We start from the raw sequence: 18082 nt of genomic DNA on the forward strand, positions 1-18082 counted from the left end.
AATGTTCCAGTTATGTAGATGTGATAGAACAGGCTGTAGTGGCTGGCGACACTGTCCTCATCGAGAACCTCGAGGAGACCATCGACCCCGTTATTGACCCTCTGCTGGGACGGCACACAATCAAGAAGGGCAGGTAACACACGGACACACATCTGAGCGTCTGTGCGCAACATACAACTGTATAAAACAACCACGTGTTCCTCTTTTTTCTGTTCTTGGCTGTTTCTTCTCTCTCACAGTTGTATAAAGGTCGGGGACAAGGAGTGTTTCTTCCACCCAGGCTTCAGACTGATCCTGCACACTAAACTGGCCAATCCTCACTACAAACCAGAGATTCAAGCCCAAACCACCCTCATTAATTTTACTGTGACCAGGGATGGACTGGAGGACCAGCTCCTGGCCCAGGTGGTGAATCAGGAGAGACCTGACCTCGAGCACCTCAAGGTAAATTAGGGTCTTATTTCCCTTCATTATACGGCCAATTGGTTCACCTTTCTTACAATTTTTATATCAGTGATTAACTATATAATAATGGCAGTGATGACAAAAAGTAATTCGTTTTTTTGTTGGTTTTGGTTCAATCTGATTTTTTTTAATCAAATGTTTGTCTGCTCTTCCTGCAGAGCGAACTGACCAAACAGCAGAATATGTTTAAGATTGAGCTGAAGCTTCTGGAGGACGAGCTGCTGACCAGGTTGTCTGCTGCAGAGAGCAACTTCCTGGGTGACAACGTGCTGGTGGAGAAGCTCGAGACCACCAAGCACACTGCTGCTGAGATTGAGATGAAGGTAACGGGGGGGGGGGGGGGCTTACTGTGGATTGAGTATCACAGTAAATTCATCTTTTAAACTCCAAACATATTCCCTCCACATCTCCTCCTGTGCTCCACCTTTTACGTTTTCCATCTCTTTTCATTCACTCTGCGTCCTTTTCATCCCTCGTTCTCAGGTCCTGGAAGCTAAAGTTAACGAGGTGAAGATAAATGAAGCCAGAGAACACTATCGCCCTGTCGCTGTCAGAGCGTCTCTTCTCTACTTCATCATGAACGATCTCAACAAGATAAACCCCATGTACCAGTTCAGCCTCAAGGTAACCAGAGGGGAAGACTGAGAATTCACTCGCAGTCCTGAAACTGACAAAGTGGATTAGAAAGAAGCGGACGCTCATATTGACTCTACAGTTTAAATTCTAATAGAAAACACATCGATACAATTTCTCACTGTGATGGCACTAAATACCTCGTGAAGATCACATGCAATGCACTCTGCGTAACCAGTGATGAAAAACATACAACTTAACAAGAAATCTGTGATGTTGTGTTCATGCAGTGATGCTAATCAACTATTTATTAAACGAAAACAAACATCCATCCCTTGTTCCCAGGCCTTCAATGTGGTTTTCCACAAAGCGGTTGAGATGGCGGAGGCCTGTGAGGACGTGAAGAGCAGAGTAAACACCCTCATAGACCGTGTTACCTACTCCACCTTCAACTACATCAGCAGGGGACTATTTGAGAGAGACAAGCTCACCTTCACTGCACAGCTAGCCTTCCAGGTGCGAGTGTGTGTGTGTCAGTGTTAGAGAGAGTGTGTGTTTTGTCCCTAACTGTGTTCTCCCACTTTCAGTTGCTCCTGATGAGTAAAGAGATAGATGTGCGAGAGCTAGACTTCCTGCTACGTTTTAACATTGATCACAACTACACCAGCCCCCTCGACTTTCTGTCCAACGCAGCGTGGAGCGCCATCAAGGTGCAAACACACACACACACACACACACACACACACACACACACACACACTGTTATTTTTGTTGGCTCACAGGAATAAATGACAGCATAAATCACCATCTGCTGTTCCTCGGCTTTGCTCAGGTGATGAGTTTCACTGATGAGTTTCGTGGTCTGGACCGGGACATCGAAGGCTCTCCTAAGCGCTGGAAGAAGATGGTGGAGTCGGAGTGTCCGGAGAAGGAGAAGTTTCCTCAGGAGTGGAAAGGCAAAAGCTCCCTGCAGAAACTCATCATGATGAGAGCACTGAGACCTGACCGTATGACCTATGCTCTCAGGTGCAGAGGATTTTCTTATTTTACTTGTGTTACTTATGTTACTTCTTATACATTGAATCCTCCTGTGTTATTCTTAAGATATTTGCATAATGATGATGGCTAATGTTTATTTTCCCACCAGCAATGGATAAAGGGCTCTCAAAACTTAATAAAATAATAAAAAATAAACTTAACTGTAATTTGTTTATACCTGCATCTAACAGCGTAGGCGTTTAGGTCCTTATCCACTTTTCTATCACTTTTTTTTTTGTTGACATACTCTAGGAACTTTGTGGAGGAGAAGCTTGGTGTTAAGTATACAGAGGGCCGAAAGACAGAGTTTGCAAAATCCTTCCGAGAAAGTGGTCCAGCCTCACCTGTGTTCTTCATCCTCTCTCCTGGAGTGGACCCACTTAAAGACGTGGAATCTCTGGGTACCGTCCGCAAAGTCTCTGCAAACACACACAGACTGCACACAAATACATAGTCATATATACAATGGACGTTGCTATACAGTGCAGTGACAGTAGCGCTGTAAAAATGTTAATAAAGAAATGCTTGTGTTTTACCATTTAGAAAATGCATGGAAAAAGTAACATAGCATGTTTTTTCACTGGAAATATAATAACAACAACAACAACAACAGGCTATTCTTTTCTGAAGGTTAGTTTTTTAGTCTGTGTCAACATATAAAAAATTCAGCCCTGTGTGTTCTCAGGAAGGAAGCTTGGTTTCACTATCGACCTTGGGAAGCTTCACAATGTGTCCTTGGGGCAGGGCCAAGAAGCTGTGGCAGAGGTTGCCATGGAGAAGGCTGCCAAGGAGGGCCACTGGGTTATATTACAGGTCTGGATGCCAGAAAGATGGGTTTCCTTTGAACGTCCGGATGGACAGAACACATAGGATAGAAACGAATTATCAATATTAAATATCTAAAATGTGCTTAGTTTACAGTTTATGAATCAAATCAAAAATATCTATAAATACCTTAATGTCTCATAAATGCAATTGGCTGTTTCACTCTGTCATTTTCTGTGCATGCTATATATACTATATTCAGTCTTGATTATGGGTTTCCAAATCCATTTCCTCGCAGAACATCCACCTCGTTGGTCGCTGGCTGGGTTCACTTGAGAAGCTCCTGGAGCGCTGCTGTGAAGAGAGTCATCCCGACTACAGAGTGTTTATGAGCGCGCAGTCAGCTCCAACACCTCAGGAGCACATTATCCCACAGGTAGAGATAGTGTATCATACACATAGGCGTGATGAGTGTGTTGATTACAGTTCTGCACTTTAGTAGTGGCGCTAAATGCAGGTGTAAATCTTTGTATCTTACATATTTTACTCAGGGCATTCTGGAAAACGCTATCAAGATCACCAATGAGCCTCCCACGGGCATGCATGCCAATTTGCACGCTGCTCTGGATAACTTTGACCAGGTGAGCTTCCGCTGTCTGCTTTGTGTTAACATTGCCTGTATGTTTTTATTGATTTATTGATTTATTGGCCCCTCTCTAGGACATCCTGGACCAGTGCAGTCGCGAGCAGGAGTTTAAGACCATCCTCTTCTCTCTGTGTTATTTCCATGCCTGCGTGGCAGAGAGGAGGAAGTTCGGTCCTCAGGGTTGGAACAGAAAGTATCCCTTCAACACCGGCGACCTGACGATATCCGTAAACGTCCTCTACAACTACCTGGAGGCCAATGCACAGGTGGGGTGCGTCGTCTGAGTGGATGAGACGGTGCGTGACTGGCTGACTGGGAGAGAAGTGCATGTAAGAGCGTTCTGGGTGTGTAGTGAGCAGTTTTACAGTTTGCTACAGCTTGATGGGGATGATTATGATGGTGATTGCATTGGCAGTGATTTTCGTAATGATTATGATGATGAAGGTGCCATGGGAGGACCTGAGGTATCTGTTTGGGGAGATCATGTATGGAGGACACATCACTGATGACTGGGACAGACGCCTCTGCAGAACATACCTGGAAGAATACATGCAGCCCAACCAGGTTTGTACATGTACTTGAATGAGACAAAGAGAGATGAACAAGAATGTGATCGTCCACGGGTAGTCATTAGAGTTTGGCAGCACACACGGCGGCTGTGTTCTAGCACAAGAGGACCTAATGTAAACTGGCTCGGGTGCAAATAAGGTAGCAGTTGTGCTGCAAACTAAAGAGTGTCTGGCAACCAGACGTGCCAGATTTGGACCGAGCTAATTTGGCTGTCTGGGTTCGGACAATTTTATGTTTTGTACTGTGCTCTGATCTGAAGCTAAAAAAAATCTTCTTTCTGTTGTTCCGCTTCCCAGTTTGATCGTAAGCTTGCTTTGGCTCCCGGGTTTGTTGTCCCCTCCAACCTGGACTATCAGGTAGCTGGAAAAAATACAGTTTGAAAAAGTTTAACCTTCATAGTTACACCTTGTTAAACATTTAAGTGGTGTGTCCTTTGTGTGGATATAAAACAAGTAATCAATGAAATATTAGAGAGTTCCTTTCAGCTGTAACTGGATAAATAAAGGTTCAAAGTTCAAGTCCCACAAGGGCAATGCACACATTAAATATACCTATATATATATATATATATATATATATATATATATCTAATAAAAGTACCAAATGACTTACAGCGTTATTTATTATGAATAGACAACAGTAATAGATGGATGGCATTCACCAGTTTTCTTCCCACACATCTCCAGGGCTACCATGATTTCATTGATGAGATGCTGCCCCACGAGAGCCCAGTGCATTATGGGCTGCACCCCAACGCAGAAATTGAGTTCCTGACGGTGACGTCAGATAACCTTTTTCACACTCTGCTGGAGCTGCAGTCTCCTGATGCTGTGATGGGGGAGGGAGCCTCACAGACGCTGGAGGAGAAGGTAGATATAGATCAGCCTCTAAGATCAGTTATTTCTTTAAGGGATTAGTTTTTTTTCTTATATATAAAAGAACTCGGTCCCAAACAAACAAACATACAGACACATTTATTAACTCCTTTTTAACTATTTAATCTGTTTATACAAAGAAACAAGGTGGAGAGGAGCACATCAACAATGGCAAATTCTCTTCCTATGCTCTTTCTTTTACTCACTCCACCTACCTTCAGGTGAAAACTATTTTAGATGAGGTGCTGGAAAAGCTACCAGAAGAGTACAATATGTCCGACATCACCTCCAAGACAGCTGAGCGCTCCCCGTACATCCTGGTCTGCTTCCAGGAGTGTGAGCGCATGAACACACTCATCTCTGAGATACGACGCTCACTCAAGGAGCTTGACCTAGGTCTCAAGGTATGCTTTTATTTATACAGTGTATGTGTGTGTGTATATATATAAATATTTGCATCTCACATACCATAATCTCTGTGAATTAATGTCTGTCATAGGGTGAACTGGCCATCTCCTCTGAGATGGAGAAGCTGCAGACGGCCTTGTTCTTTGACAATGTCCCTGACACCTGGACCAAGCTGGCTTACCCCTCCACCTACAGCCTGGCTATATGGTGTGTGTGTGTGCGTGTGTGCGTGTGTGTGTGTGTGTGTGTGTGTGTGTGTGTGTGTGTGTGTGTGTGTGTGTGTGTGTGTGTGTGTGTGTGTGTGTGTATGTGTGTGTGTGTGTGTGTGTGTTTGCATATCTAAATGAGTTATATATTTAATACTGTTGAGAATGCAATTGATTGTTGTTATATATTGTGTATAAGGAACTGTATTTAACTGCATAGTGCCCAATGCATAGTAATGCTCCAAAATAATGTATTTACTATTTGAGATACTTTAGGCACTATCATGTATACTAATGCATGTAGCAAACGCTTCGATCGAAATATTTCTCTCATTCTCTGTGTGTGTGTGTGTGTGTGTGTGTGTGTGTGTGTGTGTCAGGTATAATGATGTGTTGCAGCGTTGTAAGGAGCTGGACAGCTGGACTCAGGACCTGTCTCTGCCCAGCGTCGTCTGGCTGTCTGGACTTTTCAACCCACAGTCCTTTCTCACCGGTAACCATATACCATATACTTATATTTAGTATTTAAGTATATATATATAATACAAGTAATACTTGTGTGTAAATGGAAATGTATATATTTTTCAGCGGTGATGCAGTCTCTGGCGCGTAAGAACGAGTGGCCCCTGGACAAAGTGAACCTGACAGTAGATGTGACCAAGAAGTTCAAGGAAGAGTTCAACCAGCCGGCCAGGGAGGGTGCATACGTGTATGGACTTTACATGGAAGGTAGACAAACACTGTCTTTCATTTCCTCTCTATTGTGGGGCAGCATGGAGAATCCTCTCCCGTTTTGTTTCCCCCCTCTAAACCCATGTCCTTCCACAGGTGCAAGATGGGACACTCAGGCTGGATTCATCACTGAGGCTCGTCTAAAGGAACTGACCCCTTCCATGCCTGTCATCTCAGTCCGAGCTGTGCCCAATGACCGCCAGGAGACCAGGAACATCTACGAGTGTCCGCTCTACAAGACCAAGATCAGAGGACCCACATATGTGTGGACTTTCAGCCTGAAAACCAGGGAGCGGCCGGCCAAGTGGGTTCTGGCTGGAGTGGCTCTTCTGCTCAGTGTGTGAGACAGAGTTTAGAGGTCAGGGCTCAGGATTTAGAGGTTGAGGGGAATTTATCTTATTATACAATGTAGATTTGTACCATGTGTTAATAAGGAGAGGTTTATGTCCCTTTTTAACTTACTTAGAGCAAAGTCACAGGAACAGAATGTTTCAGAAAGTTTCTTTTCTTTTTATTGAAAAATGATAAAATATACAGAGATAAATGCCAAAAATTCACGCACTAGGTCACAGTTAGAACTGATAAAAGTCAAAGCTTGTTTTGAACAAGTCAAATCTACAGACTAACAAGATACCCTATAAGCAGGAAGAAAAAAAAAAAAAAATCAGACAGTGCTGCCTCATTAGAGCGGCATTCAAGTGTGTTATTTTGTAACACTTGTACCTCTTACAGTATGTTATGCAGCAGTTTTAATAGCACATTAAATTACACAGGTGAAATCATTCTGTCAGCATAACAAGACAACCTCGAATTGTCTTTTTGCTCCTTCCTACTTCACAGTACACATGGGTGTAGTATTCATCCATTCAATAAAAAAAATTAACAAAAGAAATGTGTGTATACCAGCTCTTCTTCAACTGGAGATTCTAATGCACATACTGTAGCTCAGATACTGTATGTGCTAACAAGTCAAAATCTTTCTAGTTTGGCCTCTGTGTGTTTTCTGTGCGTGTGTGTGTCAGTGTGTGTGTGGGTGGGTGTGGGTGCTGCTGTGTTTTCTAGTCACTGTCAGACCAGTCGAGCTCCATCATGTCCATGGCTGCAGTAGCCATGTTGATCTTGGTTCCATGCCGCACACTGCAGCTCTTCACAGAGTTCTGATTGGACGAAGCCCGCATGCTCACTTGCACCCCCGAATGGCCGATGACCCCTACCTCACCTCTAATCTTTTGGCTGATGGCCTCGCTGACGTCACCTCTGACTCCCTGGACAACGACCCCCACGTCACTCCTGCGACCCCTGACCCCAAGCTCACTCCTGGCTCCATGACCTACCACTTTCACTCCCAGGTCACCCATGTTCATGTCCATGTCCATGTCACCTAGTCTCTCCATCTCCCCCATGTCATCCATGTCTAAGGACAGCATGTCCCCCAAGCCCCCCAAACTCCCATGGAGGCCCTTGAACATGGTCGGGAGCCGCCCTCCTTCAATCCCTCCCTCCATTCCTCTCTCATTGAGCCTGTCCCCGAGCTTTTCTATCTCCCATCCTCCCTCCTTCTCCCTTTCCCCTTCTGCCTCTCCAAACCCACCTGAGTATCCGCGCACTATGGTCGTCACCCTGCTCCGCTGCATGCCTCCTCTCTCCCTGTCCCCTTCTTCCCATGTCCTCTCCTCCCTCTCCACTACACCACCTGGGAAGCTCCGGAGCGTCACCTGCACTCTTCCTCCCTCCATACTCCCACTATCATCTCTCTCCCTCTGGCCCCAGCCTTTTTCCTCCACGCTTCCTTCCTCCTCCTCGTCCTCCTCTCCGAACCTCCCCTGCAACCCTCGGAGCATTGCGTGTAGCCTCCCGCTGTCGAGTGACCCCATCCCCCTCTCAAGCACCGCACTGCTCCCCCTCTCCGTGTCTCCGTTGCTGAGGGTGCGGAGGAGACAGCTGACACCAGCACTGCTAACCCCTGTACTGTTGGAGTCCTGAGAGTGCGAGCGGAAGAAAGAACCAGAACTGAAGAACTGTTAAAGTCAGAGAGAGAAGGGAGGAAGAGGAGGGCCAAGGTCATAATAAGGTATAAGATGATTTTGCTTTCAGCTGTCTGAACAGATTTACATTCACTTAGTTCCACATTTACTTACTGGTGAGATGTTTGAGCGCTCCATGAGAAGGGAGGTCGGACTGGGAGTCATGTTGGACCTCTCCATCAGCCTCTCCTCCCACAGTTTGAGCCTCCTCTCCCTCTCCTCCAGCTCCTTCTCTTTGGAGTAAAGTTCCCTCTCCAGCTTCCGAAGCCGCTCCAGGGTCGACTCAATTTCACACCTGTAGTATTTGCACATAGAGCAGATCCGTGGACAGAATATCAGTGATCTGTTGTGGCCTAGTTTTAACAGCAATTTTACCACACCCACAAATAAATAACAAATGACAGATTCAGTTTCAAAAAGTTCCTCAGACCAAGGAAACAATAACTGATAATGTTTCAGAGGTACATAAATATTGTTAAAATTTATCAATATCAAATGAACTACTCTTTTCAAAGACAATCTTAAAATCAGTCATTACCGATATGCCCAAGGTTTGCTTTAGTGTTTGTGTACAAAACTTACATAGTAAGTAAATACAATATACTAAATACTAATGATGGATACTATACTTAAGAAATCAATATACCAGTCCTTTCTATACTGACAGAAAATTATACAACAATTGCACAGACATCAATTAAAATACGGCCTTTCATCCATTAACACTGTTTCGACAAATCACAATTTATTTGATTAATATTAATTATGTAGTATTAAGGGAAAAACTTTCTCATCAGCATCCACAATTCATTTTAATTTAATTTGTGCAATTTTTCTGAAGACACTTGATTTTGTGACTTTCACTATGGACAAACTGCATATTCAAAACATTAAAAAGACTTTCTATGTAATGTGGATTGGAGTTGGAAAGTTACCAATTATGACTTCACTTACTTGGCCAAAAGCAAAGCTCCAGCTCTGACACACCGTGGCAACGTTACAAGGCAATAAAATTAGTAATGTCATAACTACTCCTGCAGAATACAATATTGTTTCCACAAAAAGTTGTCAACGTGTCATCAGTGAAAATATTTCACTGCAGTACTGTCTGCTACCACAAGAGGTCACTGTGGCAGTTAGTGAGTGTGTCTGTGAACCTGCATTCACAAACACAATCAGCTCTCACAGCAACTAAATATAGACAAGAGATCTGACGCACAGCCATACCTCTTCCTGTGTTACTGCCATACCTCCCTATTCATTCATCCCGCCCCTTCACCTCCCTCACTTTCCCTCCTCCCTCCTCTCCTCTTGTCCAAGTTTTTCCACCCGTACCCAAAACTTCACTCAGAATTGATTGCCTCGCTGTACTCATGTTAAATATGCACAGAATCTCGCACCTTCTCTCCTCTGCTCAGTCCCCCATCCCTCTCTCTCTCTCTTTCTCTCTCCCTTCTTCCTTCCCCTCTCTCACTCGTGTCATTTGTCCACTCGTTTCCCTTTATCCTCAGTGTTTTAGATTTCACATGCACCCAATACATTTCTGTTCCTCCCTGAACTTCTCCTCCTCTTCAGTTCAAACTTGATTTCTCCACCACCTCTCCCTCTTACTCCACCTCCCCACCCCCCACTCTGTCTTTCCCCCCATGGTGGAGCGAGGGCAGAGTGGAGGAGTAGAGGAATCTCTTCCATGGACACTTTCCAGAGAGCTTATTATAGACTGAAGTAGAGTACAGGGTCACACATTCAACTTCTCTCCTGAGCTTAAGAGTGCACAGAGATGTTTGTGTGTGTGTGTGTGTGTGTGTGTGTGTGTGTGTGTGTGTGTGTATTCATTTGTGTGCATACATATTGAGCTTTATTTGGAGTACAGTAAACTACAGACTGCATTTGTCATTCAAACAAAAGACCAAGACTTTACTGTATACAAATTACAGATGACACCTCATACTCAGACACAGTGCAGATACAATCACTGCTGTGATTGTATGTGTGTGTAACTGTGTGTGTGTGTGTGTGTGTGTGTGTGTGTGTGTGTGTGTGTGTGTGTGTGTGTACCTCCACTGGTCCTTGTTATGTAGGAAAGAGTTACACTGGTCCGGTAGTCTGCTGTCGTTAGACATCGTCTCCAGGGTTACCAGCACCTGCTTAAACTGTGGACGCTCCTGAAGATGCAAGCAAACAAACCAAAATAACAACCTGTTGTACCTATTTTTATTATCTTTAAAAGCATACAAGTGAGGCATAATATAATTTTCAATGAGATCATCATATCCGTCCTTAGTTTACCTTTGGGTCTGCTTGCCAGCATTTTCTCATCAGCTCAGCAAAACTTGCTGGACAGCTGGTGGGGATGGTCAGCCTCTAGATATGCAGACACACAAACACAAGAAGCAGAAGCCGTTACTTTTTACAGATGTCATATCCGGCCACCTTATTTTTTTTTTTCATAACCTATTAAAAAGCAACGTAAAGCCCCTGAAAACTGAAAGTGTTTCTTTGAAACATTAAATATTCATGAGTTAATTAGTAACAGTCAAAGGTAAAACAAGACTATGAGCCTAAAGCCATGCTTGCTGCTCTGTGAGCCTGTACGGCACAGTGGCATGCCATTATCACACTCAAAAACTGAAAGACAATGAATAAAATAACATCAATAACTGTTGTCTCATTTTGAATCAATTATTGCTAAAACTCAATGTCACCTTACCAGACCCCACTTCACCCACTTCAAACCACTGATAAAAGCACAGAGAAAAAGTGTCCAATGTAAAATAACCATAACTGGTCTCTGTCAGAAAAGATTGTGTTTTTATGTGGAAACCCATCACCCAGGCACATAATGAGACAGGGGGACTCTTAACAGATTATTTTGTGTGTTTATAGATTTACATTGTAGTTAAGTTCAACCATGTGTTGAATTTAAAATGTGCACTCTAGTGAAATTGTTTGGCATAAAATAGGAAAATATAAAAATGTCTGGGTCCGTGTTTATCTTTCTGTAACATTGTAAACTGCAGCACCATGCCACTGAGATAATGTTCCCACATTAAAAATCCCCTGGCATCACCAGAGCTCTGAATGAGCCCAGACAGCTCCATAGTACTGTGCAGCAAATGGAAACAGTTTTCTGTGGGGATTAATCCTAAAATATCACTGACTGTGGAGTGGAGAGAGGGCAAGTTAGAGGGTCAGGAAGAAGTATAGCAGTGGAGGGGAAAATCAGAGGGAGACTGGGAAAGCAAAAGAGAGAGAGAGAGAGTGAGTTATTTAGGGAGAGTATTTGGAGATTAGCCAACAACTACGCAGGAATCATGTTCTCCGAGTTGTTTGTTGGCCCCCAGTGTGTGTGTGTGTGTGTGTGTGTGTGTGTGTGTGTGTGTGTGTGTGTGTGTGTGTGTGTGTGTGTGGCTGTTGAAGTGGATTCAGCCACGTCAATAACTGTAACCATCATCCCCCACCACCCATAAACCTCTTGAATCAACCCTCCCATCGCTGCAGTCTTTCTTCTATCCCCCACCCCCCCACTCTCTCTGTCTGTCTCTCTCTCTCTCGTAAAGGCTTTAGCCGAGGGGGGGGGGTGTCTGGCCGAGCTCCACTGCTGTGTATCCAGGCCTTACAAGAGCAGAGAACTGACATCAGGCCTAAAAATACCCAGCTTCAGCCTCACCAGCTCACAGTGGAAACCATGAGAGCATCGCATTGTTCCTCCAGCCTTCTCAAACTCTGGTGGGTCTACATGCTTAGAGAGTGTTCAAAAAGGTGTGCTCACGTGTGTGTGTGTGTGTGTGTCTGTTACCTCTTGTTTTTCCACCACCAGCCATGCAACCTGCAGCCCTTCGAAGCCTTTGAAAGGAACCTCCCGAGTCAGCATCTCCCATAGCACCTGGCCACAGAAGAGACTGTGCTGGCTCATTCAGACAGACATGAGTGCTTTGATGTGCTGCTGGTTGCTCCAAATACAGTATATTTGGGTCTCATTTGTTTTCTATAGCTTTCTTGAATAGTTCTGATGGTGTCTGAATAGACAAGTTTGATTTCTGGCCTTACAATACTTATATTTGTACAGTGATACCAACTCACCACCCCATAGGAGTAGGTGTCGCAGGTCTCAGACACAGGCAGGCTCTGAATGACTTCAGGAGCCATCCAGGGGAAAGTGCCCACCACCGTCATGTGGGTGGTGTGGGAGAGGAACTTAGATGCCCCAAAATCACAAATCTGAAATCCCAACAGAGTGAGAGAAAAACAGAGAGAGAACAATGAGGGAAAACAAAAAGCTGTGTGCCTGAACAGGGTGAAACTAATGTACTAATACAGTATGTGTTTGTGCATAGATCACAAGATCAGTGTTACAAACCTTCAGCACTTTGTCTGCTGTCATCACCACTGTACAAGAGAGAACAGAGGAACCAGTCAATTCTGTGTGACGTTATATGGTTTCATACTATATCTAGCAGTCAAATGGCAAAGGGAACTTGTGTTTAGATGTGCAAGAGAAAAAGAAGCTGAGAGTTTGAGGAATGAATCAGAAGGCGATTGCGGTCAAATGTTACCGTTCCGTGACTTGAGGTCTCTGTGAATGACTTTGACTGGAGCTTCTGCATGGAGGTAATGCATCCCTGAAAGAAAGACATCCTTTAATAAGTGCCAAAAAATGACAACCTTTTAATACTTATTTAGTGATAGGTTTGGCTGCAATTTCATTGTAAAATATCAAATTTGCACATTTTGGGATCAGCTTTAGGTTCACACTGAACTTGGATTCAAAATTTTAGGCTTAAAAACAACATTTAAAAACAAATGAAATGAATAAAAAGGGTAAAATACAAAGGGCTGTCCTCAACAGATTAAATATGAACGGGCTCATCTGAAGTTAGGTGGTGAGATGCTTTTACTGATACTCTGCGCAAATTATTAATGTTCAATTACCTTAAAATGAATCACAGGAAACATGTGAAAATGTAAATCTTTCTCCTCAATTCACCACCATCATTTATCACTGGAGTCATCAGCAAAGGTGTCATTTGCAACTTTTATTTTTTTTTACTTTGTGGTGGTTAAAAATCTAAGAACTATGGTTTTTTTAATGGTGCTTTTTGTGTTTTTTGTTTTATCCAATTACTTTGCCTGTTAAATGGAAGAAGCTTGTTGGTGGTGAACATACACAAGTTGGAGATGTGGATTAAAATGCAAATAAAAAGCATTTGCATCTGGTGCATGATGAGTAAAGTAAAACAGAACACAGGATTGTGTCAGTGATCGTGCCTCTGAGGAGCTTGACTCTTAAGACTTCATGATAAAACCCTGACACACAGTTTATTAGTATTTCCTCAGTTGTACCTTTAGCTATCTGTATGGCCCATGTCATGATCTGCTCCATGTCCATCTCCTCACTCTGCTCACTGGAAAGGTACTCGTACAGAGACCCTGCACTAGCATATTCTGTAAGAAGTGACACACACACACACACACACACACACACACACACACACACACACACACACACACACACACACGAGCAATGGTCACCATAAGACAACAGGTATAAAAGAGAAATCATGTGGACCTGTACACAGCGACATATTCTATACAATGTGGCCATGAGCAGAAAAGTAGACAACAATTAATCATATCTGTTTGAGTTTGATCTTTAAAACCTTTTAACACTAGCTGCTGTAGGAATAAATATAAGCTTTTATTATGCAGTTATTAATGCAGTTGTAGTCTACCTAAAAATATTACAATGTGTGAGAAACATCAGACACAGTTAAGTGCTGCACACTACACATACCTAAACACAGAGGAGCCAGTTCGAATCAGTGGAAAAGTTCACAACCTTCACACCCTGACTGTCTAATCCAGATTATCTCTGAACTTTCAACCTTTCCCATTTTCCTGTAATGTCGACAATTCAAAGCGACACGTGGAAGACAGAGGATAGTGTCCAGTGAAAGGTCTGTGCAGCCTGGTGGGTAGAAAATGGAAAAATCTGTCTTTTAAATTACTAAATATTACCATTTGCAAATACACTAGGACTAAAATCTCTCTCCCGAACCAATTCTCTCATGTATGCCTTACTGTACTTTCTTATTTTTAGTAATTGTTATACTTGGTAACGCTCAGCTGCAGCGAGAATTATTGCTGGACAAGTTTGCAGTGGTGGTGTCGGTGCTTTATCTTAACCATATGACCCCATCGGGATTACAACCACATCCAAACATGCTGGTCTCAGTTACAAATGTCCTGCCAGGAAACACAGCAAGAACCAGTGCGCAGAGTACACACCGATACTTCAAAACACACACATAAACACTGGTGGGCCATCAGAGCATGTGCTAACGTGTCCGTAAGTGGCACGTCCAGGATCAAATACAAACTAATAAAGTTGATATACACACACACTTGTGTAGATTTATATGAGAGAATAACCTGCTCTGGCCTTAACCCTTTTATGCCTCGCCTCACCTCAAACACTGACCCGACCTAATGTTACTTGTTTCCATCAGACCTTAACCCCAAGGATAATAATACATATCTTCAATGGTAGAGCACTTCTTCAAAAGGTGACCTTTATCTGAATGAATGTAGGTATTAAACAATTGGATCTCACACACACACGCACACACACACACACGGGGTCTGACCTGTGACAATGCCATAGTTGGGAGATTCCAGCACGGCTCCATAAAACTGAATGATGTTCTTATGGCTCAGGACACTGAGAATCTCAGCCTGGACGAGGAGACGAGGAAAAAGAAAAACAAGAGGGATATGAACAGCTTCATTAGCAGCCTACTTCAGTTTTGCAATATCTGGCACTGGCGAGGAAACATGAAAAGAAGAAGAAGAAAATAATCATCCCTGATAGGATGTAAAACCTAAAAGTTAGAGCTTTTGACTTAAGTTTAAACTAAAGCCTCTCAGTGTCTCCGGGATGTCTGAACCTCTGTCATACCACAGGTTGAGTGTCCAAACAAAGACCTTTCACACTGGTGTGACAAACATGCTATTAATCTCAACTGACATATAGGTCATAACCTCTGCATATGTGGAATATGCAACTGTTGCCAAGCAACACAATAACTAACCATAAATTTTATGAAATCACAAAAAAACTGCAATCGAACACCACAATATTATCAGAATAACTCGTTTTTCTTCCAAAGAGCCATTTAGCTTTCTATTTCATTCCCATTATTTTTTCCACATGTGAGGTTATCAGTGTGTACAAACACTGTGTGTGTGCGTGCAATTGTACAGGTAATGTTACATTTGTGAATACAGTGATGGAAAGTAATATTTAGGTACAGTTACTCAAATACTGAAGTACTATTTTAAGGTATTTGTATTTTCCATTTTAAGCCACTTTATACTTCTGCTCCACTACATTGCAGAGCTATATCAAACTTCTTAATCCACTATTTATTTTATATCTGGCTATGTACTAGTTACTTTTCAGATTAAGACTTTACATTAAAAGAAACAAATCCACTTTTGCACAGATTAAACTACAGTATGTGAAATTAACTCCACCTCCACAAACATTTTACTGTAATAGATCATTAATAGTAAAAATCCAATAATATAACACAGGTCATTCTGCATAATGAGTACTTTTACTTATTATACTTTAGGTACATTTTATCACAAATACTTCTTTACCTTTACTGAAGTCAATTTGAATGCAGGATTTCTACTTGCAGTAGTGTAATTATTATAGAGTGGTGTTTCTATTTTTACTGAAGTATGAATGATTTCAATCCTTCTGCCGCCACAGTGTGAGTTAGTATAGTGTTTGTGCAGACATCAAAGATCGGTTGAAATATGATTTTAATGTTCAAAAGCAGCTCCATTTCACAAGAAGTGTTGCAGGAAAACATTCATGAAGAATCCACTAAGCTGCAGCTCAGCCCATGATCCATCAATTTGTATTTACACTCCAACTGCACACACAGTTTCACAGTGTCTGCCCACCCTGCATGTGTTTGTGTGTGGGTGTGAGAAAGTGAGTGTGAGAGAAGTAAGTCAAAGAAGAAATCAAACGCTAGTTTCATGTAGCCAGATCATGTGTGACAGTGTATTAAATTCATAACCTTTGATTGTCTTTGTAATTTCTGAACACTTTTCGTTGCATTGTTTAAAACCTGTTGCCACAACAGTAACACCGTGCCCGATTCACCCACAGGTCGCCCTAATCTCCTGACGCTGCGTTGTGAACCTCCACCACAGCAGTATTAATAACATGGAGGGAAGTTATGTTTGGATTACCATCGGGGTCACACTCATGGAGATCCACCCGGGCTGGACCGCGGAGCATTACAGCCCCTTAATGACCACACACCTCGCCCTGACATACAATGGGAGGAACAGGGGAGTGCTGGCATAAATAAAACTACTCCATGCACAAAAGAGTGTGGGGAGGAGGGGGACACACTGAAGTATGTTTAAGGTAAACACATGTTCAACGGCAGACAACATGGGAGGAGGAGGAGGGAGGGAGAGTGGGAGGGAGGGGAGGGGGCTTTGAGTTCAATCTAGAGAATCTGGGAAATGAGTGGACACTGATTCATGTTGAAGTTTGGAGCAGTGATATGCCACAGAGGAGAGGCTATAACTGACAGCAGATTTGGATGTTTAATTTTGTGTGTGACTCTGCCGCACAAGTGTTATGATTGCTCAGTGTGCGTGTGTGTGTGTGTGTGTGTGTGTGTGTGTGTGTGTGTGTGTGTGTGTATGTGTGTGTGTATGTGTGTGTCTTCCCTCTTACCTCTTTGTCAATCTTCAGAAGCTTCTTCACAGCCACTTCCTTGTCCTGGGATATCCAGAGGGCTCTGTAGACGCTCCCGAAACTGCCTCCTCCACAGTTCTCATAGAAAAGCAGGTCCTCATGCTTTATCTGCACAAACGACGAGCCAGGGGACGACATGGCATACTGACTCGCGCTAACAACACACACACACACACACACACGGAGCTCAAAAAGCGTGCACGCTTAAGCACCAACTGCTTCCCCAAAAGTATATACAATTCACGGATCAGCGAGGACCAAGTGAAGGATAAGAAAATAAGGAGAGGCGGGGTAGTTTCCTCCACAGGGTTGGAGTGGATGTTGTCAGTCGGCAGAAGAGATTGTCAGAGAGAAGAAACTAGAAAGTGCTGGAAAGAGAGAGAGAGAGAGAGAAGTTTGCTCCCTGTGAGTCAGGAAAAGTCGAAGCCCCGCTGTCACTCCTAGACAAGGTATTACATTGCCTGATAGTGGTGATCCAGTGTAACTGCAATACAGATCAGACACAGCAGAGTGTGAAGATGAAGGGGAGGTGAATGTTTGAGTGTGTGTAAATTACAGTTTGCAGTCAGTGTGTGCAGTCAGCCTGTAGCAGACACACTGTTCAAATATGGTCACTGGCATCCAGGGCATTCCTCCTTCCTGGATAACTGTGGCTATATAAAGATCTCCATACACCACACACACTCACACACACACACACACAGATAGACAGAGATATACAACTCCAGCCTATAGCGTGTCAGACACAGTAAATCAGTTAGCAACAAGGTTGACGGTCACAGATACCCAAGTCCATCTCTCACACACTCAGCAGCTAAAAACACACACACTCACCCGAGAAGCCAGGCAGGGACAGCGTGTTACTCAACCCGACAGGAATGACCCAGTGACATCATCAAGCAAGATAGCCGCACTGACATCACTGTGTGGGGACAGGTGAGATCAGCTCGGGGAAGTTAGTTACAATTCTCAGTTGTTGACAGTAATCA

The 18082-nt window shown here is 43.3% G+C and overlaps 2 protein-coding genes across 2 annotated transcripts in view; one reads left to right on the plus strand and one right to left on the minus strand.

Annotated features, from left to right (window-relative positions):
• The window catches only part of dnah9l (dynein, axonemal, heavy polypeptide 9 like), a 36769-nt gene extending 30103 nt beyond the window's left edge, over nucleotides 1–6666 (plus strand). The window contains exons 72-91 of the mRNA XM_056391157.1: nucleotides 11–133; nucleotides 240–444; nucleotides 624–788; nucleotides 949–1089; nucleotides 1384–1554; nucleotides 1626–1748; nucleotides 1871–2064; nucleotides 2329–2477; nucleotides 2762–2889; nucleotides 3140–3277; nucleotides 3393–3482; nucleotides 3562–3753; nucleotides 3932–4051; nucleotides 4354–4413; nucleotides 4744–4926; nucleotides 5154–5336; nucleotides 5432–5547; nucleotides 5927–6039; nucleotides 6135–6275; nucleotides 6375–6666. Of these exons, the coding sequence (XP_056247132.1) occupies nucleotides 11–133; nucleotides 240–444; nucleotides 624–788; nucleotides 949–1089; nucleotides 1384–1554; nucleotides 1626–1748; nucleotides 1871–2064; nucleotides 2329–2477; nucleotides 2762–2889; nucleotides 3140–3277; nucleotides 3393–3482; nucleotides 3562–3753; nucleotides 3932–4051; nucleotides 4354–4413; nucleotides 4744–4926; nucleotides 5154–5336; nucleotides 5432–5547; nucleotides 5927–6039; nucleotides 6135–6275; nucleotides 6375–6622 (2983 nt within the window). The 3' untranslated portion in view covers nucleotides 6623–6666. The remainder of the gene's footprint in view (nucleotides 1–10; nucleotides 134–239; nucleotides 445–623; nucleotides 789–948; nucleotides 1090–1383; nucleotides 1555–1625; nucleotides 1749–1870; nucleotides 2065–2328; nucleotides 2478–2761; nucleotides 2890–3139; nucleotides 3278–3392; nucleotides 3483–3561; nucleotides 3754–3931; nucleotides 4052–4353; nucleotides 4414–4743; nucleotides 4927–5153; nucleotides 5337–5431; nucleotides 5548–5926; nucleotides 6040–6134; nucleotides 6276–6374) is intronic.
• Nucleotides 6667–6767: 101 nt separating this feature from the next.
• On the minus strand, nucleotides 6768–17819 carry LOC130178489 (mitogen-activated protein kinase kinase kinase 20-like). The gene is made up of 11 exons (XM_056390794.1): nucleotides 17073–17819; nucleotides 14950–15037; nucleotides 13646–13747; nucleotides 12859–12924; nucleotides 12663–12691; nucleotides 12386–12523; nucleotides 12102–12188; nucleotides 10592–10666; nucleotides 10361–10467; nucleotides 8417–8597; nucleotides 6768–8296 (listed from the first exon to the last, which is right to left on the minus strand). Exons 1-11 carry the CDS (start codon nucleotides 17229–17231, stop codon nucleotides 7337–7339), a joined length of 1992 nt encoding a protein of 663 aa, XP_056246769.1. The 5' UTR covers nucleotides 17232–17819; the 3' UTR covers nucleotides 6768–7336.
• Between the last annotated feature and the right edge of the window lie 263 nt (nucleotides 17820–18082).

Source organism: Seriola aureovittata, chromosome 12, assembly GCF_021018895.1.
Source record: "Seriola aureovittata isolate HTS-2021-v1 ecotype China chromosome 12, ASM2101889v1, whole genome shotgun sequence".
NCBI classification, from domain to species: domain Eukaryota; kingdom Metazoa; phylum Chordata; class Actinopteri; order Carangiformes; family Carangidae; genus Seriola; species Seriola aureovittata.

Bases quoted from the DNA above. Each gene is read 5' to 3' on its own strand.
- LOC130178489 (XM_056390794.1), bottom strand. From the start codon at position 17,231: ATGTCGTCCCCTGGCTCGTCGTTTGTGCAGATAAAGCATGAGGACCTG. The intron at 12,524-12,662 runs GTTTGTAACACT...TTGGGATTTCAG, and splicing joins CAGCAGACAAAGTGCTGAAG to ATTTGTGATTTTGGGGCATC. The intron at 10,468-10,591 runs GTAAACTAAGGA...TTGCATCTTCAG, and splicing joins GCTGGCAAGCAGACCCAAAG to GAGCGTCCACAGTTTAAGCA.